The sequence below is a fragment of the Lepisosteus oculatus genome, chromosome 5 (assembly GCF_040954835.1).
Source record: "Lepisosteus oculatus isolate fLepOcu1 chromosome 5, fLepOcu1.hap2, whole genome shotgun sequence".
NCBI lineage: Eukaryota > Metazoa > Chordata > Actinopteri > Semionotiformes > Lepisosteidae > Lepisosteus > Lepisosteus oculatus.
The window spans coordinates 58,221,282-58,243,986 of record NC_090700.1 but is presented as its reverse complement, the minus strand read 5'-3'; the positions used below and the strand labels follow the sequence as shown (position 1 = coordinate 58,243,986).

The following is a 22,705-nucleotide window of genomic DNA, read 5'->3' as shown; positions in this document are numbered from 1 at the left end:
GTAGGTTAAATTGAAACATTTTAAAAACATCTGTGTGCCAGTAAAAGAACCATAGTATACTAAGTGATTCCATGGTATTTTTTCACATGACATAGAAATATGTTTTTTATTTTGGTATTGATCATGTACAGATGTCTTTAAAATACTGTGTGATTATTGGAAATTTATCTCCTCAGAGATTACAAAGCATGAATACTGTAAACGCAAACCTGTTTTATTTCAATGGCACAGCTGGGAACATACATAATGTTATTACATTTGAATTAGTAAGCAAATAGATGTGCTCATTGTTTAAGTAGCACTGTTACTTAGAGTAGCAAAATACTGAGCTTAGGTCATCTGATTTTGTAAAAACCCCAGGTGCTCGGAGTCTGGTCTTTGAGTTGTGTTAGATTAATCCAGAACAATTTAATTAAGCCTCTATATAAATACCCATTCAAAATAACATGAAATAATGCAAGGGAAGAAGATGATATCAGGCCATGCTTCAGTAGTGAAGATTGCCTTGTTTCTATTGACATGATTGAAGTTGACCTTCAGCAGACTAGTCAACTGAAGGCTCAGTAATGGACAGGCCACATCCTGGAAGGCACAGGGTCAGCACTCCCGTACAGCACCATCACATCCATCTGATCCTTCTTTTTCAATCTGCAGTGGCAACAGCACAGGGAACTCCTATCAGAAAGGGTTATTCATGGTGTATATGAAAATGATCTGAATGATCAGAGCCCATCTAATAACAGAGGAAATATAAGATGGAAGAGAAGAGCATGGCAGATCGCTAAATGCAAAGTTGAATGCCACTTTTTCCTTTGACAGGTATCTCCAGTTGCATGAAACGCCCTGGTGAGTATGATGCTGTCTGCTAAATGTTTCTAGCCAATCGGTTGGACAGCGGTAGTGGGTCGAGGCAGGAAGATGTCTCCACTGCCACAAAAAAACAGGAAGAGCTGTGAAGAGTGTCACACTGCAGTCTCTCCAGACTGGTGTCCAAGTATGTGTCAAAACTACCAGGTCCTTGATTTTTAATATGCTTTCATTTTAACCGTGTGTCACATTTCATACCATAAACATGTGATGTTACCTGGGTTTGGAGGTTTGGGTGCATTTCCTGTGATTTTGAATGACATCATTGTTTTGAGTGTTCAAAACATTTGATGAATCCATTAGATCTAAGTGTTGCTTTTCTTTTGTGCAGAAATGGATACTGAGAAGTAATTATGTACAGTAGATACTATATTCTCCTTTATTTCTGTGCTTGTCAGTAAAAATGCTTAGCATGTTCTTTTTCATGATCTGCTCAGGAACTGCCTGTTGATTTAAATTTCCCAGTGGTCAAGCCTAGTTGCTCATCAGGTGAGAGGCAATCCCAGTTCCTGTAGTACTAGGCAGACTGGGAAAATGTGTGACTTCCCCCTGGATAGGAACTAGTCCATTACAGGATAACTGCCAGCAGTTTTGATACATTTATAAATTTGGGAGCACTGCAGCAATTGGACTAAAGTACCTGGCTCCAGGCTACAACAGCAGTGTCTGCAGTGGAGATTAAGGACTGATTAAGACCCCAGAGCCTTGACCAAACCTCTGTGCTGCCCATGGCTTTATTTCAGCTAACCTTAAAGTTAAGGCTTAAAGTTTAAGACTGAGGTATAAGTGTTGAAGAAATGTCTCTTGGTTATTTAAGATGCTTGGTTATTGTCCCACTTATCAATCTATTTTGAAAGACATAAATATATATATATATATGATACTCTTTTATAGATATTTATTAATATCTATAAAAGAGTATCATGACACTCTTTTAATATAACCTGTTACTCATGTTGTATGGTGGGTAGAATTGTTTTTTGTCATTGGGTTTCTTTTTCAGATAAGTTCCAAGAAGCATTTTTATGGTAGAAAAGGTAGAAAGAGGAAAAGAGAAAAGTGGTCTTGAAGTTGATGTTTGCACTACTTGATTGGCAAAGCAGGAATCCTTGCCTTTGTAAGAAGGCCTGCTTGTTCAGACCTTGAAGTTTGGTGTGTAAGATTAGATCAGTCAATGTCCGGTCTGTTTATTTGATTTGGAGACATCATCAATGGCTTCTGGGGCACCTTCTGTAGATGAACAACCTATGCCAATAAAAGCTGAAGGTTTCTGGCTTCCACCATAATATGAAGAAAAGCTATATGTGTTTCTAGCTTCATTAATGCTTTTTTGTACGGAAGTATATAGAATTCAAATATTTTGTGTATACTGTGTGTTGGCCAGCATCCTGGCCAAATTTCCCATTGGCCCTTACCAATCATGGCGGCCTCCTAATAATCCTCCTCTATGAACTGGCTTCATCACTCTGTTCTCCTCCCCACTAATAGCTGATGTGTGGTGAGAGTACTGGCTGATGTGTTATGGCTGCCATCGCAGGTGGGGCTGCACACTGGTGGTGGTAGAGTGGAGTTCCCATTACCTGTAAAGCGCTTTGAGCGGAGTGTTTAGAAAAGCTCTCTATAAGTGCTAGCAATTATTCATTATTACTGTGTTATATGAATGTAGGGCCACATGAATGCTTGTTTGAGAAGATGAATAAAATCAATTGGTTGTTTTGTAGGCTATATGAAATATTTCTATGTATATATAAAAGAAAACCAGACAGCAAGGAGGAGCAGAGATTAGCATTGCTGCCTGGGTTCACTTCTGGATCGGGGTTGCTTCTTCTGGGTCTTTTGGTTTCCTCCCACAGTCCAAAGTCACTGTTTTTTTAACAAAATAAACTTTATTTCACAATGTACACCAATCTTACAACGAGTACACATTCTAACATATCAAAAGGTTATAGAGTACACTTTCTGAAAAAGATCATTGTCCTTTTTCAATTATTTCACTGCGCAAGTGTTTGTTGTGGCTGGATTTTGCACGATAAGAGATTCCCTCCAAGCCTTACCACTCGCTGTATTCCGTGTTTATTTTCCCTGTCCTGGCTCTGTAACTGCGGTTGTCCAGTCCTTTGCAGGAGCTCAAAGGGACAGGTTTTCCCTCCTCAGATCTTTTAGAGGGCCCCCTGTCCTTTCCAGTGCTCCTTTGTCGTGGAAAAAGCCCACCTGGCTGCATCGAGCTTCATCCTCCTTCTGAGGTCCTCCAGGATCCTCTCCTCCTGCTCCCTCGCTCCCCACTCTGGGTTGTGCTGGATGAGAGGGTTCCTCGCCCTCCACAGTCCTTGTTTTGTGAGAGACACCAGCAGCCACGGCGGGTGCTGAGTCACTTTGTCCAATCCATTCAGTGCCAGCTCCAGCAGGGTGCAGTCGTGGCTGAGCACCATTCCCGCTCCCAGGAGTTGCATACTGTTGTCCAGTCTGCCCCACATCACTTTAGCAAAGGGACAGCCCCAGATCACATGTTCCTGCATCTCCTGCATGAAACACGTGTCCCGGGGGCAGTGTTCGCTCCTGGTGAGCGGCCTCCTCTCTGGCTGCTGGTACTGTAGGTTAATTGGCTTCTGGGGAAACTGGCCCTACTGCGAGTGTGTGCGTGTCTGTGTCTGTGTTTGCTCTGTGATGGGCTGGTGTCCCGTCCAGGGTGTATCCTGTCTTGCGCCCCATTGCTTGCCAGGATAGACTCTGGCTCCCCGGCAACCCTGTACTGGTGGTTAAAAAATGAAAGGATCTATCAGAAAAACGTACTCTCAAAGAGTGTTGAATCATTTTAAGAGTGCTAGATAATAGTTCCTTTAAAACTGGGTAAAAGTCATCAGGGAGCCTCGGAGGAGGAGGAGTGGTAGTGGGGCGATAGCTACCAGAGGGGCTAGATGTAGCTTCAGTCTGTTAAGACTCTGTAGCTGCAGAGGGGACAGGAGCTGCCAGCAGTATTAAAAACTCAGCATGAAGTTCTGCCCAGAGCACAAAATGCTGCTGAGCTGATAAACTGCAGAACAGTATGTACAAGTGTATGTATTAAAGTGAGAATTGGGGATAAACCTAACTAACAACTAGCTTTAAAACAAGTCTAGAGCAGTTACAGAGAGTCAAATTCATGATGATACAATGGCCTTTCTCTCTTAACATATCCTTTCTGTGCAGGAAAATCCTGTCCTTACAAGCATGTGCCAAGACGGTTTGCAAAAAGGAGAACTTCAGATATACACTGTTCTATATCATTGTAAATTAAGGCTAAGAGATTATGAACCAGGTATTAGTATTAAAAAGTTATAGTTAATGCACACAATGTTAACCCACAATCTAACTTAAAAAAAACACATTTATTTATTTGCAACCTCTCAAAATGCCAATCTGGATTATAGGGAGATCAAAAGAAAGAGAGAGAGGATATTTTGAGGACATACAGTAATTACTCCCTGAAGAAAAATAAAAAGATGTCTGTAGAATACAAAAAAGGAAAAAAAGAATGAGAAACAATATTAGATATAAAAATGACTTATTTTCTTATATCGTTTTGAAAATACGGATTATTACAGTTGTAGTGAGTGAACTCTGATGACGACTGCTTTGAAGTATTGTTCATTGTTGTTCTGTTGATGGACTTAAAGAGAAATATATATTTCTATCAAACAGAAATAACTTGAATACACAAGGACTGGATTTATTTTTCAAGAATATTGCAATTTGCATTTTAAAAGACATCTAGTTCCCCAAAACTCATCTGAATATTTAAGGTACACTTTGATGTACAGCCTTTTTTTTGTTATTTGTTTTAAATTAAGAGGAAGACTATATGTTTACACTGCACAAAGGAATAAAAGAACAGCCAAGGGCAGATCATGTTCTGTAGCTGGTACATTATAAAGAACTCACTGACCAAACAGAAATTACCCCATTACGTCACTTCCTGACTGCTAGCAGATGAGAAAGATGACGATACCAATAGACAGCCTTATTTTTGCAGTTTTTGTCCACTGTCTATAAAGAAAGGATCATTGAGATCTGCACATAAGCAAACTGCCTTTTCTCCTCTCTCATGAAAGGAGATAGCCCTGACAGCACCAAAGACAGGAAATGCTCTTGTTACCCAGAAAAGGGTATCTGTTGTTATTGCTCTGCCAGTGTGCCTTGGGGGCATTAAAGATGGCTGTAATGATGGTGGTGGAGGAGGGCAGGAAAGCACATCCTGTCTATTATTTTCAGTATATTCAGTATATTGGGCTTGTAACAAACTAGACTTTATTAATTTTTTCTAAAAAAATTGATGCATCTGGAGGATGCTGAAGATCAGGCAAGGGGAAAAAAACACCAGCAACAGGGAACATACAGTATTCAAACTTTCAAAGCCTTCTGTTCCCCAGTTTCAAAAAAGGAGCAGCTCTTCTAGCTTAGCCAGTAGGAACTTCCACTGACAGTGGCAGATCGACATACTCTCTTCGTGAGCACGGGAATCATGCAGAGGACCTCGATGGCTATGTCTATTATTAAACACCCTGTGGTATGGTGCAGATGTAACTCTCTCCTCTTAAGCAGTGGTAAAAGCCTGGATAAATCCTGTCCTTACAAGCGTGTGCCAAGACAGTTTGCAAAAAGGAGTGCCAGGCTTTCACTGTGCAGTCAGAGCCGCCGCCAACCCGTCTGCAGCTCAACAGCTGTGTTTTCAAATTTTAATTTGGTTGCTCCTCTCAGAGATGTACCTTGCCTGGGGCCAATCCAGATACCCGGCCAGCATCCAGTTTTCCTGCTAACTGGGACAGGCTACTTCGATAACAGTGCTTTTAGTTTCGTTTCATTAAAGGGATCCCTTTCAACGTTTAAACCCCCTTTAATTTGGTTAACCACTATTAATCAATTTATTAAAGCCTACAAGTTTTCTATCTGAGAAGGCAACTTATGGGTTCCAGTTTTAAATATAAAGATATTACCATAACTGTAAACAAAAATAGCATTCCCTTTCAGTGACCTTGCTTTTGGACAGTAGGTCTTGCAAATATTCCATCTTCAGTTATGACTTTGGTACTGAAGTGTAGTTCTACTGTACTGGTATGCAGTGTTGAAGATTTTGGTTTTATTGTTGGGGATACTCTTGTGTTATTATCAGTCCTTGCGAAGGCATGGCATTTCTCCTACAGCATTTTTCTGACACTACACTTGTGTTCTAAGCTGAAATGACTCTGAATCACAGGAGGGTTCCCTTCCTCTGTATTTTTGTCACTTGGGAGACCTTCAGGCATGTTCATGGCTGTTGCTCCAAGGACACAATTACTATTACTTTGCATTGAGTGGTTTCCTTCTGACTGAATCCTGCCTGAGACATGGCAATATTGTTTTAATGACTTGAAGACTTGAAGGTTGGTTAGACCGGGAAGAAAAATATTTTGTTTTTCTGTGTTCTATACTATTATTGTAATTTAATAAGATGTATTCTTACAGCCAGACATTTCTGATTATGTGCATACACATGTGGATGACCTGCCTTCTCAACACCCACCAAGCATTTTAGACACTTAGTTGCCAGTGTAGCAACAGCATTCCTAATAAGCTGCGAGATTGGTTTAATCATCAGCCTGGATGATTGTGTAGTTTCCACAGGCAGATCATCCTCTCTTTAGTGTTTATCAGTACTGTATTTACAGTTGTATGTTTTCGGTAAAGATATTTCTCCAGGAGTTTCATCCACTTGGCTTTTTCATCCACTTGGCTTGCAAGATTTCATCTTTGGTATTGGGATCAGATATGTATAGTTTCATTCCTCTTCTAATCCATATTTAGTCCATGGTAAAACTGAATACAGGAACACTCCCTGTACTAAACCTTATGGTACCTGATCCCAGGCACTTGTAATGAGAGCAGAACTTTCCGTTTAAGTTCTATCATATGGAAAAGAAACTGCTGTGCAGGGTCTCATTTTTGTCCTGCTTTGCGCTGATAAGCCCTTGAAAGTGTTCTGGTGCAGCTTTTCCCTAAGGTGGACTCTCAGAAGGTTTCTTAAGTAAGGGTTAAATCTCATTTATTTAAAAGCTTATCTTTGAATATCCCAGGCCTAATTATTCTAAGAACAGTCCTTATTATTTCTGCTTTGCTATGGTTCTTTTAACACCTTAATTAATCTTGAAGGTGATATCTTGATTAGTCTCCAATTTGGCCACTGTGAGTTTTGAATTGTCTGCATTGCAAGTGAGCTGCCTTCGGTCACTGGCACTGTGTTACAACTACACAAGGTAGTTAATCATCAGCTGTATTAGTGGATAATTTGTCTGATTTCTTCTCATCTTTTTTCATTTGGATTGCCCGCTGTATGATTCAACTGTTCAATTATCTTTATTTAAATTCTCATTTTACAGTTACTGTAGAATCTTTTGAAACTATCTGAATGCATGTAGACTTCCAGTATCTACAGGTAAAAGTGAATCTCTGGGTTCTGGAACAATTTTCCTGTCTTTTGCTTTTTAAATTTCACTTCTGTCTTAACAGTTACTTTTTGTCCTTTAAGTGAGGTAGCACTGACACTGACCACCTAATAATTCACAGCTTTGCAACTCTGACTCAATGTTGCCATCTAAATCATTTTTATTACAGTCATTCTCATCAGGAACATACTCACTGGATGGCCCCATCTACAGTCATGCTCCTTGATACAGTTTGTCTTCATTCTTCTTTAGCAATAATTTATTTATGTTCCAAAAGATCTGGTATTGACTGTTCCTTGAGCGTTTGTAGCTCGACTGCCATCAGCACACAAATTCATTTACATCAGCTTGAGCTGAAGCAAACTTTGTCTCTGTGCATGTTTTTATCTTTCAGAACCATAATTGCAGAAGCCTGTTAGCACGGCAGAGAAAGAAATATTTATTGCATTTAAACAAGAAAATATAACATTTAAATAAGATAATTTTGTGCCTAAATGAGATACTTATTGCATTTCAACGAGATACTCATAATAAACACGAGAGTGCTGGTAACACACTGACAACAGTCGTCTCTTCATAAATGTGTCACTCTGTTGGCTACAACTTGGGTGCCATCCTGGAATTGTTTTTCATTGTGTTCGACATTCCCATATCTCTTTATATTTATGTCTGTGCATAGTGGCGTTTTGCTGTGTAATTCCAAGTTCAAAATGTATTTGATATAAGCATGTGCTAAAAGCTTCTCAGAATTGTGTGGTTAACGATTCAATGATCCACTGACAGTATGGTAAACCAACAGTATGTATAGGTTTTGCTCTCAGGTCATAGTAAATGTATTCTGTTCAATGTTAAATGGTGAGGCAAAAATCAATGTACAGTACATGTTTCTGCAGTATTACATGAAGAATATAATGCTGTGTCATTTCTGTTTTTCACAGAAATAATGAAAAAACACTCAAGTAGCCTAGGAATGCTCAATCACAGGGTATACAAAAGACAATATACATGCTCCATTAGACTAGTTTGTTTGCACAAACAGGAGTGTGACAAAATTCTTCTGTGGTTAATGAAAATTCTACTTTGCATGGGACAATATCATTGCATTAATATATTAGGCATTATTGTTTACAAAGTAACTATCACATTTTAAGGTAATTTTTCTTGTTTAAACACAATAAGTGTCTAGTTTAAACACAATATTATAATAATAATAATTAATAATTGCTTACACTTATATAGTGCTTTTCTGGACACTCCACTCAAAGCGCTATGGCTGCCGTCGCATCACCCAGGTGGGGCTGCACACTGGTGGTGGTGGAGGGGATCCCCATTACCTGTAAAGCGCTTTGAATGGAGTGTCCAGAAAAGCGCTATATAAGTGTAAGTTATTATTAATTAGTATTAAATATACTCACACTTTACAATGATATCTGTAAAGATCTTATAAATTACTTTACATTGCTAGGAGAATTGTGGCCAAATACTCTTTGAATGTCTGTGAATGTCAGGAACTAACATTGCACAAAGTCCAATTATATTATTCTGTGGCACATAAAAGCATAATTAAAATGAATAAAAAGGACTGTGCAGACTCCAATATACTGCTTCTCTTAGTCTCTCATCACCCATAACTACCTGGTATGGTTTCTAAAGTAAACCATATCTATGGCTGAAGGATATATATATATATTTCTCAATTTGCTAAAGTCTGCTAGATATTAACTGTGCATTTGACAACTGTCCAATTTAACTTGCTGTTTTGTTTGAATGTCTTATTTTTCTTTCTACAGACTCTAATTGTAGGAAATTGTGTTGCTAATGTCAAGATTGTTTTAGAATGACCTTGTAGTTATTGTAGTTATTACAGGTTGTATCTGTTAATATTCTTCTTATGACTGGATTGTACAAGTCATTATGAACATCTTCCAACTATTCAAACTTAGTATAGAAGTATGATTGTGGTTAAACTATCCAGACTTTAATGTACAAGGTACATTTACATAGGTAATTTCATATACCTATGGCCCATGTGCAAATTGTATAGAATTACATATTTACATAGTAAATATATAAACATGGATGAGTTTAATGTATTTTTTGACATAATGTAGAACTCCAGTGCCAAGGTCCGCCCTATAATGAAGTACTAAGAAGCACTCTGCGTTGTTGCAATTGAGCAAAAAGTTACCTGGGACTTGGTGAAGTCCCAGGGGGCTTGTCTGTAACAAAGAACAGCATGTTGTACATGCACATAAAATGAAAAATATGGGAGGTACTCTCATCTTTATGACCTAGAGATTAATCTGTCAATGGATCCAAACATAAATCTAACCCCTGCTTTACAAAATACTATTTTACCATCCTTTAAACTATATTTTATCTTTTATAGGCAATAAACATAAAACATCACAAAGGGGTAATGTTCTCATCAATATTATTACTTAATGATAATAAATTTTAAGCCTTATAAAGTTCTGAAGGAATTTCTCAAGGGGCACACGTTAAATACTGCATAGTACTTCTGAGAGCAGATCTGAGACCATATATTTAATATTAATAATTGTTGTCTTAAAATAAACTCCAAGGTTATTTTTGTGCAAGTAGAAGGGGGAAGGGCACACGTGACTCAGATTGCAAACTCTTTATGTTACTTGTCTGAATACTCCTTTTATCTCAGTAATGAATTGGTGTTTAAACTGTTTCTATTTTATGTCTTCTGCATGACAATCTGTCACCCAATCAATTCCATACTTTCAGGCAAGATCTGCAGATTTCCAATATTTTTCAGAGTTCATATTAATGAACAAAATAACAAGTATGGTTATTATCCTTTGTATTATCCAATGTATTATTCAATACATTGATGAGCTGGAAGGGTCTTGATTTCATTGATTTGGAGATGAACAAGACTGAAATACAGTATATCTGTATATTAAGGCTTGACTTTAACAACACCAAAAATGAAGATAGGTTGACTCAATTTTATCACCCTCAGCCATGCAGTTCTGTCCACAAGAGTAAAAATGGTACCTCTTTCACATGACATTGCTAATGTTTCAAATTCTGTTCAAATGACTTTATTGAAATACAGTAAATTTCAATGAAGATGTGCAAGTTCTGCTAGCCTGCAAGAACAGTTCCTTCCATCCTGGGAGACCACAGACTAAACAAGAGTTATATATAGATGCTGTTTTGTAATATGCAAATGTTGTAGCTTCAGGTTAAATTAACATTTTTAATTAAAAAATTAGTGCCAAACAAACAAAGCAAAACACACTAACGATTAAAAAAATCTAAAGCGTCTTCACTGAAAAATGAGATAAGGAAAAAATGCTCTCAACCCTTTTCAGAAAATCTTTTGCTCTACGTGCTGTATGAAATGATTTATGATTTCTACAGATGTATTGCAAAGGAAAATCTACTTCACAGTTAATAAATTGGAAAAAGAGGCATATGAAATTTTAGTTTATATTTTTGGGATTTTAAATGGTCTTTTTATATTTAGGTAAACTTAGTTTTGGAGCTCAAGTCTCCAACCTTGGTCCTGAACAGCTCTAATCCTGTTAGCCTTATAGGTCAGAATAAAAAACCTTTCTAAAAGATTAGGGGACTTTTGTAAATTATTGGTCAATTAAGAAAACAATTGGTATAATTAAAGGAGCACTGGTTCTTTGGAGCTGAAGGATATTCTGTTTTGGGATTCAAGGGATCTCTAAATTACTTAATTTAACCACCTGTTTAATTATTAACAGTTAAATTCTTCCAGATCTTTAACAATTGATCATTTTGAGAGTGTCTGAGACCTGATGAAATCATAAAAAATCATAAAAAAACAACTGGCTAGGACAAAACAAATTGTATAAATTATAGAACTAGAAAGGTGAAAAAAGAACGTACTGTGATATAGCGCAAGTTTATCAATAATAATATGTCGATGATACTACTAGTAATATTAATACGTTTTGTGTTATTAGATGTGTATATCTTTTAGCCATCTGAAAAAGCGTATTACAGGGCTATTAACGAAAACATTCTGTTTCTGAAAATACTGTCTGAAATGCAGCCTCTACTGCAATATAATTGGTTACCAGGAATGTACACTTGCTGATCTAAATTGTAATAAGATCTGTTAACATAATGATAACGTAACTGTATATTTAAATAAATGGAACTCTTTACAATTTGAAATGAAATAGCTGACGTTAAAGACAAACTGTACTATCATTCAATGTAGCAGTTATGTATTGCTAGAAATGTCATTTGATCGCTCCAGTTAGTGCGCTATTGGTGGTAATGTAGCGTGCCAGTTGAAACGTTGTTTTCCTGCAAGTTTGTGTAATTATTTTCATTGTATTATTTATGAAGCTAAAGTATTGTGATATTGGTATTACATTTATTTTCCATAGTTCTTATATATGGCAAAATTGTCGAGCAGCTCCTTCGTGCAGTGTATAATATCGTAAACCAGTAACAATAATGCAGTGTTTTAAAACAATGTTAATTCTTTCAAGAAATTTTTAAAAGCGAATATGTCTCCATAACAAAAATACGTTGTATACTTTTTTGTTCACAGGTTTTTAGTTCCAAAGTATATTTTTCCTCGGGTTTAAAAAAAAAACAGTTGAAGGACAGGAAAACAGTTAAAAAAAACATAATAAAATGAGTCGAATTAAGAGTTTTCAGATGCTTCAACCTTTATAATTTATGCAAAATCTCAGACTCACACTTTGTATATTTAAAAAGGTCTAGATTCTGCGATATCAAAGAGATGCCACAGTAGGCAGTCGATGGTTTTAGGCTTTTTTCACCAATTTTGAGTTTTGCATTGTTCTAGCGCACTCTAGTGAGAAAGACTTAAAATGCACCACCACTCCAAACTCGTATAATAAGGGGAAAAAAAAACACGTATTTTTCTCAAAGATTTTTCTCAAAAACAGAAAAGCTCATTCTTTCCACATTAAGATAATGCAGTTACCAGATAAATTAATGCCACGACACTCTTCCCTGTATATCTGACAAAAGTCTGCTTCTTTAATAATGGAAAAACAGCCCACAGATAAAATGTCACGATGTTTCATTACCAACACAACAAATTATGAAGGTAAGACTTTGTACACATTTTTTTCTTTGGCATGTTTCTTTATTTTTTCCATCGAAACATGATTTGCTGTTTTTTAAAAATAAAAACACAAGTAATAACCCTAATACAGAGGCATGTCGGATTATAAATGAAGACATTGGAATATGCTCTGCAGCAAGTTGCGAGAAATACACTTCTTGGCGTTATTTGTCTTGCACTTGTTGAGATAGAGTACAATAAAGGCAAGTCTTGATATTGGCCTAATTTGAGGTGCGCAGCCTGGGGTTTGGATTAATCGTCCCCTCCACACAGGCTCAACAGGGCCCTCTGGTAATCTCCCTTGGTGTGCTCCTGGGGGAGGGGGAAGAGACACATAATATTTTAGGATTGCTCAGAAAAAAAAGAATGACAAAAATATTTACTTCCTTATTCAAACTTTTCTCAGTACTTCATTTTCTTTCTTGTGTTTCCAGTAATTTCATCACATTCCGTATGATTAAACATTCTGTATTCAGCAATTTCATATGCTAAACTAGGTACTTTGTTTTGTTCATGGCAACTGTATTACACTTGGGAATGATTGTGAGGTATTAATTCACATGATAGAAAAAAAAGTTCATTTAATTGATGATGATACCAACATTTATAGGTTCTAGTACATGAACTGTGCTAGAGGATCTACCGCTGTAGAGTCACTCGGAACCACCATATTAGCATAGTGGTGGCTCTGTGGCTAAGGATCTGTGCCTGCGGCTGGAAGGTTGCTGGTTCAAATCCCACGTCAGGCAGGGAAATCCTACTCCGTTGGGCCCCTGAGCAAGGCCCTTAACCCTAACTGCTCCAGGGGCGCCGTATAAATGGCCGACCCTGTGCTCTGAAAATGTTCTCTCCCTGTCTGTGTGTCTCATGGAGAGCAAGCTGGGGTACGTGAAAAAGACAAATTCCTAATGCAAGAAATTGTATATGGCTAATGAAATAAAGTGATCTCCCTTAAAGTGATATTACACCAAAAAACAAATTAGGAGTAATCTTGCTCAGGTTAGCCCCAGGTCAGCAGTAGAGCTGGGGCATCACTCTGGAGTCTTACAGTAACAAAACCCCCCTTTTAACAGGTGAGCTAACTGTCACCACTTGATAAGCCAAGACATTGGGTTGCATACAAACAGTGGTCAATCAGACATGAAAGTCATAGGTTCTATTCCAAAATATTGGTTCCTGGCAGACGTGGCACTTACAGCAATGGTCTGATAGAGGGATTTGCTGTACTGCTTCTTGAATTCCGCTCTGATCTTCATCAAGTCAACCTCGCAGCGGGACAGCATGATCCTGGTCAGCACCTTCTCCTTGGCTCCCTTGCTCTGAAATTAGCAGTGTAGGTGGGTAAGGAATTCACTGCTGCCTTATGTAAATGATTCAAATGTCATTTGTTATCAAAAGCATTTTCTGTTGATTTAATACAGTCTCCAGTTTAAATGATGGCAATGTTACAGGTCTTACAGGTTCTGTGAAACTGAGCATGCAGGACGTTTCTTGGATATATCAAAGAAAACAGATCAACTCGAGTCTGTTGCCTGCTGTCTGGAGCTCCTTAAAGGGCTTACAATTGAATGTAATAATTTCATGGGGGAAAAAAAATCTGGTAAGTAAATGAGCATTATAAATAGAAAAAAATCATCTTAGGAATGTAATAATAATAATAATTGCTTACACTTATATAGAGCTTTTCTGGACACTCCATTCAAAGCGCTTTACAGGTAGAGGAGAGCAGAGTTATGAAGCCAATTCATAGATGGGGATTATTAGGAGGCCACGATTGGTAAGGGCCAATGGGAAATTTGGCCAGGACGCCAGGGTAACACCCCTACTCTTTTTGAGAAACAGCCTGGGATTTTTACTGATACAGAGAGTCAGGACCTCAGTTTGAGGTCTCATCCAAATGACAGCATCTGTTTACAATATAGTGTCCTTGTCACTATACTGGGGCATTAGGACCCACATGGACCGCAGGGTGAGCGCTGCTGGCTGTGAATGTGAAACTTTTATATAAAAATAAACCATTTATACTATTAATTTGATATGGGTATTTTTCAGAATTTTCAGAACAGGAGTTTAAGCACAAGAATATCTGCCAAGCTGCTGCCGAAGCAGGGGTGGCAATATTCTCATTTTAAACAATTAATAATCTGGTCTTGAACATGTAGACAGAGAAATGCAAGCTTACATTGGAAGATGCTGGAATTTGTTACGTTAAGAAAAGTGGAGATTTGGATTTGGCTAGGAAACCTAAACCCATATTGTGACCCTGTTTTTCACTTTTTGTTCAGCACTGTAAATGGATGCTAATTGCTGTGGAAACAAGGGAATCTCTTCCACAACAGGGTGGCAGCACTGAACAGGCAAACAGCAAGGAAACAAGAGACATGCAGCTGCTTAATGTTACAAACGTACCTTCATGGCATCTTGGAGTCTGTTAGCAAAATATAACTGTTTGTTTTCAAAGCACTGAACTGCAGGAAGAGAGAGAGAGAAGCATATTTAAATAACCTGCTTTTTTCATATTTTCTTTGGCAGTTACCCTTGTACTCCATAAAGTGTTCCTAGTTAGGAGGGCGCCTCTGGTTCTTAGGCACCTATCCACGATTTCTTTGGGGGCATCCCTTGAAATCAAATGTTGTTTTTCTCAAAACAGCTTGCAATTATGTTTAATAAGAAATGAATCAACTGTTAGTAGAGTACAAATGGGATCCCAAGAAGGCAAAATGCCCCTGAGCCTTACAATCAGCTCATTCTGCAATTCTGAAGAGTTAGAGTGCTTTCACTGTGAAACAATCTTAAAGTCACCCTTTACAAAGCGTGAGAGCACACTGCTGCAAGGAGAGTACAGAATGCGACAATAATTCACAGGTTCTGGAGACAGACATGCATGAAGTTGCATGTGACAGGCTACTGTACATTAATAAGTTAGTAATTTATCCAAGGGGATAAACTCAATGATTTCACCATACCAAAAACTTATTAGACTGTACAGTTAATGTGCTGTTTATAATGTTTACATATTCACATCTTCAGAATGTTTACTATCACAATGAAATCACAGTAAAATTAATGTCTTTGTTAAAGCAATGTAGTTTCAGTGACTGAATTATTTGGCTCTATTTGACTAATACGTTTTAGGACATTGGGATACCCATGCCTCTGTATACACAGTTCAATATATACTGTAAGCACTGTTCATGTTAGTGAGTTTAACAATTTGGGAACATTTTTATTCCTGCTTTCTTCGTACCCCATTTTGAAACTGTTATCACTGTTAAAAATCATATATAACATAATATACCCAGTGTGAGGAATGATTTTTCCAGGTCTCCCTTCACTTCCTTCCGGATGCTTTCTTGCATGTCGTAAGGGCTGTAGCTCTTGTACCTTTCAAAGACTAGAAAGTGAAACAGACTGTAATAAAATTTCTGAAGTGGCATTTTGGTCCATTGAAGGTATTCCAATGCTACTCAACTTCTCTCAGTACTTCTGCACCGACTAACGCAACCTCTGGTGTGACAGTAATTCAAGACTCGCCTTTTTTTAGCGGGAAGTAAATAGCCAAACCCGAGCTCCCCCCAGGAGCATGGGCACACTTCAGACTTGTAGCACTGCACTGTGACAGGAAGGGCATGCCCTCTGCCTGCTTGAACAGTCCTACCTGAATATCAGTCGTGGAAGTGGAAATCGGCACCTCCACTTTCAGGTCCATCATGGTAATGTATGAGTGCAAGTCTCAAAGCTGCAGTCTAAAGGGCTCAACCTATAGCCTAGCCACAATTGCTGACTCAGTGAAACACAAGAGAACCCAATCTTTTCCAAGTTTACTCAAATAACGACTGCGCACGTACAGTTCCCACAATTATCATACTTGTAAAATATCACATGAAACTACGTTCCATCTTATAAAACTCAAGAAATGAACCCTTTTAAATGGCACGAAGAGACTGACTGGAAGCTTATTTTGGTGCCTGGAGGTTTCCACACCCAACCCGGAGCTCGGTTATATTTATCAGTAATGGTGTACCTTTCTGAAGGTGGGGAACGCTCCTTTCAGACATAATGGATATCCATGTGGCAACGTCTGTTCCCTTCCTTTTAACTCCAGCCTCATAGAGGGCCTGGGTGCAAGAAATTAGTCATTACTCCTAACAGTCCATCCTTGATGTTTAATAGGGATCAATGGGGATCGAGAACAATATAATAGAGAAAAATGAAGAAACAAGCATTAAAAATGCAATGTTTAATGTTTAATGCAATGCAGTATTTAAGTTTGGGGATAATTTGTGTGAGTGATCATCCTACAGAAACACAACAATCAAAAACAATTAACATATGGATGTTTCTAATGCTTGCAGGTAGAAAATAACATCTTAAAAATGTCTTGATTCTACTGGGTATGATCATAAAAGTGTTATAACATTATCATATATAACTAATGACTAAACATTGTAATAGAAGTGTTTGGTCTTTTAATAATTGTCGAGATACACTGTAGTAGCACAGACTTGTTTTACTTACTCTGGCATCCTGATCAATTTTCTCATAGTCCACAACACTGCTGGGCGGTTCTCTTATTGTCTACAGAATATGGGAGAGAGACGTTAAAGTGACATGAAACAGAAACAGTAAAACACACAAAAGACGAAGATGGGGGACTCTTGTCTAGCCAACACAAGCCAGGGCCTTTCCATTCCCTTTAGAGATGAAACTCCCTCACCTTCACCAGGGCCAAGAGCAGTTTTCCAAAATTCCCAGAGGTGTCTCCAGCCACGTCCTTCTCCAGGTCTTTCTTGTAGACTGCGGGGAAAACACACATGGAACGTTTTGTTCCTGGAGACAGCCTTTGTCCTTCACAAGAAGGTTATTTTCGGAATGTGGGCTTGTGACTTACATTCCTTGTAGACCTTCTTGATCTCTGCTAGCTCCTCACTGCTGCGAGAGCAGACTATCTCAATCAGGCTTTCCTCATCGGTTCCTAAACCCTGCAGAACAGAGAAAAATCCTACTTAGTTTGGAGTCCTTAGTCCTGAGAATTGAGTCCTTTTGCGGAGTGGATGATTTTTATGTCTCCTGAATTTGATGAAGATGTATCATGAGCTATTTGATGAGAGATTATGGAGATGTTAATATTCCTTTCTGATGTGTATTGTTACCAGAATTGTTTAATTATAACAATTAGAATTATGATAATGGTTATTTTGGTGTCTTAGAGCCATGAACTGATGACTGTATCTGCATTCCATAAGAGAGGACTATTACTCCCGGAAATACCCAAAAGTAAACAGATATATTTGATAATATTGATCTCAAGTAATTACCAAATATGAATAGAAATTCTATTTTATATTCAACAAAATATATACATCAGCTCTGTATGAACTATTATTAAGTTATACAGTTTGTGAAATAAATGAAAGGTCCTTTTTAAAACAGCAGAGGGCAGCAAAGATTTATCATTTTCTGCAGATTCCACATCATAAATTGTGCTGTGTTTTGTACCTTGAATACATGTATTTGTAATTCATTCAGTCATCTGACAGAGACCTTAGGCACGTCTCTGATTCATATTAATCAGAACATCAAAATATACAAAAATTTAGATTTACAGTGTCTAACGGGGTTTGAGAGTTTGCCATTTACAAGGCAAGTGACACGGCGTTTATTCAGAGATTGCTTTGGCAGCATACATTACTCACCTTCATGGAGGCTTTCAATTCGGAGGCGTCGTACTGTGATGTGCTCTTCATCAGCCCCAGTATCACTGTCTCCAGGGACCCAGACAGGGCACCTTTCAGAGCAGTGATCATATCCTGAAGACATGAGCGCTTGTTACTGCCTCATCCTAATAGACACGGTAGTGACAGAGCAACGAGACATGACTGCTGATTCTAGGATTGTTCACACAATCTTTGCTCCATTTATAATACTTCTCTCACAAAGGGTACTTTTAGGGTGCCACAATATTCCTACAGTATATGGGAGCTAATCATTTCTTAGCTAGTTTCACTGTAACTAATATTCCCTGTAAGGATATGGAAGGAATGGCAGTGGCGCTTTTCCATTTGGTCAGATGTAGCACCAAGGTGAATCTGTGCGTCAGCCTGTTCAGCCCTGCTCCCGTCTGCTTACCTTCTTGGCTCGCCTCTCGTAAGCGAAGGCAATGTCCCTCCTTTGCAAGTAGCTGCGCTTGGTCAAAATGTCAATAATGGTCTGCTCATCCACGCCTGAAAGAAGAGCAAAAGAGAAATATGATCTCACGAAAAGCCCTATTGAATGGAATCTTCCAAAATTCCACCGGCATCTATAATTGAAACCCATTAACCATGTACTACAGCACACTGCCACTATTTTAGCACAATGTAAATGAATTAAGAAAGAAAAGATGGAATGTTTCTAAGGCATTAAGATGCACTTGTGTCATAGGTTCTAAGGTTAACACAGGTTAAAATGTATTTTTAATGTGACTTTGCAACATTTCTCTCCTAACAACATTGGTATTTCGATGTGAAGCGTTTTTTTTATAATTTCTCTAACACTGGCAGTCTCTTTCTCTGGCTGCACAGACATTCATGTGACTCTCAGCTACACCACGTTATGACAAGAATCCAAATGACAACACTCCTGATTACTGTACTTCTGATTACAAAAAAACTGTAACTACTTTCACACTTTATTTGTGCCCTGTAATGTTTTATTCCTGCTCTGCTATTGCTCTTGTGAAGCTTGGTAAAAAATCACTATCTGATTTTTTTACCACAAGGCCTGTGGTCATGGTGTACTGTAGAACACGCCATGGTCTGAATCATCCTGCTGTTGGGCTGCTGCCCAGGGAACTGTTGTATCCTTGTGGTTAGGGCTGCATGTACAAATGCAGTGTCTCATGGTGACTCAGAAATGCCTGCACCACATTAATGCATTTCATTTTTACATCCTGAAACAGCCTTCTCTAAATTCCCACATCTTTCCATTCCCAACTTAGGATTTAAGTGAAAATTTCGAATCAAGGTTAGAATTGGAGTGCCAAAATTCATTCATGGAAGTCTGGCCCAGGAGCAGTACAGTTTTAAAGAACTTAGCCCTGGTTATAGAAGGGAACTACTGTATCTCTCAAAGCATGAAGGTTAGTGTTACACTGCTTCAAATGACTAACTGTGTGGTCTACATTTTGTCTCCAGACAAATTTTTATCTTCCAGCACTAGGCCTGTATCTCAAGACATCGTTTCTGAATGAATGTTATAAACCTGTAAGATTTAGGAACTGTGATAATGAGGACAGTACGTTTTTTTGAATAAATAAAATTATGTCGTCATAAGGTACCAGTATTCCTTCTTACCTTTTGTTTTGATAGCGGTTTCTATTCTGGCAGCATCCTTGTCAGCATCAAAGTCAGCGACTGGCACCACAGTAGGGCTTGTGGGTTCCGAAGACTGCAGGTGTAAAAACCAAGGTGAGGAGATATTCAGGGTAACTTTTAAATATTTTTGCTCAAGTGCAGTGTTTGCCTGCCCAGCTGTTTCTAATTCCAGAAAAACTCCAGATAATTTTCCGAAATTGAGATTAAATAGTAAAACCTCTAAATTACACATAACTGCCACCCCCCATCTGCACGTCTGTCCTAATTCTGATTGCAAGGCATGTATTTAATTATATATTATTATTATTATACATATATCGAGTATCAGATTTCCACCATAATGAAGTTGCAGATCAAAGCCCGACCACTAAAGGCTGCACTTGATGAGTGACGCCTGTACAAAATGCTGCTTCGTAATACTATGTGACATGTACAAATAAATATGTTTGAACATTCACATACACTGTAAATCACCATTCTTCAGCTGTTCATCTTGTACCAGGCCACAGATGCACATCTTAATTCCTTATTTTTACATTTGTCTCTCAAAGCTCTTAACAGATTAGTCTATTATATAATATTTATACAACCTGTGGAATATATAAACACTATATATATGTGCACTGGGGGGATATGTTTCAAATCAAACTCACAGCTTTGTTGTCTGATTACTGTGTGATCTTGTTTGTGAATGCAATAGAAAAAGTCCATTACAGGTTGTACTTATGTTTAATAGCAGCATTCACTTTATTTTATATATTTGTGCAGATTTACTATTCACTATTCACAGTGAATTCTAGATACTCATTAACTGTTGGTCATTAATAATTACTCTATTACGGTTACTAAATCTCATTGTAAAGCGTTACTAACTTTTTAATTTGTATAACGGACATTCTTTATGAATAGTTTTTTCCTATCCTAAAGCTCTAATCAAATAATAAGTCAATTTGTTCACTTAAAGCACCAGAGGGTTTAAATTCATTCTCAACTGGGACGCAACAGGGACTACTTACCCCACCAAAATTGAGAGTGAGTTGTCCCAGGAACTCGGACACCAAAGCCATGTTTGTGCTACTGCAAAAGACACCAAATAAAATCCCCTGGGTTATGGAAAAATGGCTGCCTTATAAAAAAAGCAATAATGTATGACAGCTGAAAAATGTGAAGTTTCCTAGCTTGACAACTTTAAACTCCTGCTGTTGACTTCTACCCATTGTGCAACAGCTTAACTTTAGAAGCCAAAAAAATCCAAGGGTCACCATATTTTCAGTTGTGCTGTTAAGAGTACTTTCTCCGTTCTCCCATCTGAGTTTTTAAAACCCAATATAGTGCCTTGAAGCACCAGTACCTATACACATTTCTTTATCATCCAAATGAATTGAATCAACCAGTTATGTTAAAGCAGAACAGAAACACAAGCTTGAAACAAATTTCCTAACCTTTTATGCCTACAGTTTTTTATTAAACTCAAAGAGCCTCAACAATTTAGATTTTAAAAGATAGTTCAAATGCCATTTTGGTAAATATTTCAATATAAACAATGAATGTGCCACGTGGCACATTCATTGGAGATGGCTTTTTTCACATCTAGTGGTTATCAGAGGCAGTGGAAGGCTCAGTGTGGACATGTTTGAGCAGAACTCCTGTGTGAGTAAACTGCCGCTGATTGCTAAATTGCTCAGTGAATATGCATGCTTAGCAACCAACAGCTTAGCAACTGATGTTTACACTATACCAGCGTCACTGCACAAAAAGTTTTTTTGCATTACGGATGAATCACACACACACCCTGGTGCAAATGGGTGCTGTTACAAATGTTTAGAACTTGTTAACTTGCACGCTGAAAAACAGTATGAGTTCTGAATAAAGGCTGTGAAAACAAAATTGGATTCTGGATGGAAAAAATAATAAAAACCACAAAATTAAATCCCTCTGACAATGTTGAGATTCATGGCCAGACAATAAATTGAGAGTGAATGATAGCTGGATTTGATTAATGGTGTATCACGCTTTCTGGTGATTCCATGATGGGGTTCCATCTTGGATATTCTTGCTCAGACACTCCTTGATACACCCTTAAAATGGCAACGCCCTGAGGTCTCTACAGCGTCCTGTGCATGTGAGCACTTACTGAACGAAAGCCTTCCTCTCTCAGAGAGCACATTTAAGCTTCCCTTCATATAAATAACATATTTTCCACACATCAGATTTAGCTAGTACTGTAATCATAGTCTTTAACTTACAAAGAATTAAAACATACTGCAAAGGAACTTAGTTTGCTTTGCAAACTAGTCTGTAAAGCAAAGAAAAAAAAGACAATGAGTTGTAGAGCTCATTTGAAATCAAAGTTACCCAAGATATATTTTTTGGAGAAGAACAAATCAGCAAAATTAATAGCATAAGGTTCAACTTCGTTTAGGTTCCAAGGTACTTTTTAGATTAAACTTTAAAGATAAAAATGAACTCTACTATCACTAGTTTGTGATACAAAACTCCTTCTCAGAGTAATGTTTCTTACTCTCAGAGTAAGAAACATGCCTAAAGGTAGCACCAAAGGAAAAAAGACTAATAAATTCTACTTTTTATATCCTAAATTTAGCCACACAATGTAATTACAGAATTTCATAACCAATACTTTTCCAAGTTGGTTCGTGTGTTTTGGAGCTTTGTGTGGCTCAGATAAGACTCTCAAAAACAATTAGTAACGTATGATAATGCATCAAGCTTTTGTTTGTTAATTCAGCTGTGCAGAATGAGGCCTTACCTCCGTGTGTCTGCCTGTGCTGCTCAAAGAATAGCTCCAGCTATGAAAGCTGTACTGGGTGTGGCGTTTAAATACCAGAGGCTGAAAGCTCATTCAGTTTCCTCCCACCTCCTGCCACAGCCCACTCAGTCGAACAGCAGCT

General features: G+C 38.0%; 1 protein-coding gene across 1 annotated transcript; it reads right to left on the bottom strand.

Moving 5' to 3' along the window:
• Window positions 1-12,379: 12,379 nt before the first annotated feature.
• LOC102691870 (annexin A2) lies at window positions 12,380-22,661 on the bottom strand. The gene is made up of 13 exons (XM_015343682.2): window positions 22,564-22,661; window positions 20,813-20,873; window positions 19,776-19,869; window positions 18,571-18,665; window positions 18,138-18,251; window positions 17,333-17,423; window positions 17,159-17,238; window positions 16,960-17,019; window positions 16,466-16,559; window positions 15,740-15,835; window positions 14,851-14,909; window positions 13,638-13,760; window positions 12,380-12,753 (listed from the first exon to the last, which is right to left on the bottom strand). The coding sequence occupies exons 2-13, from the start codon at window positions 20,861-20,863 to the stop codon at window positions 12,694-12,696; spliced, it is 1,017 nt and encodes a 338-aa protein (XP_015199168.1). The 5' UTR covers window positions 20,864-20,873; window positions 22,564-22,661; the 3' UTR covers window positions 12,380-12,693.
• Between the last annotated feature and the right edge of the window lie 44 nt (window positions 22,662-22,705).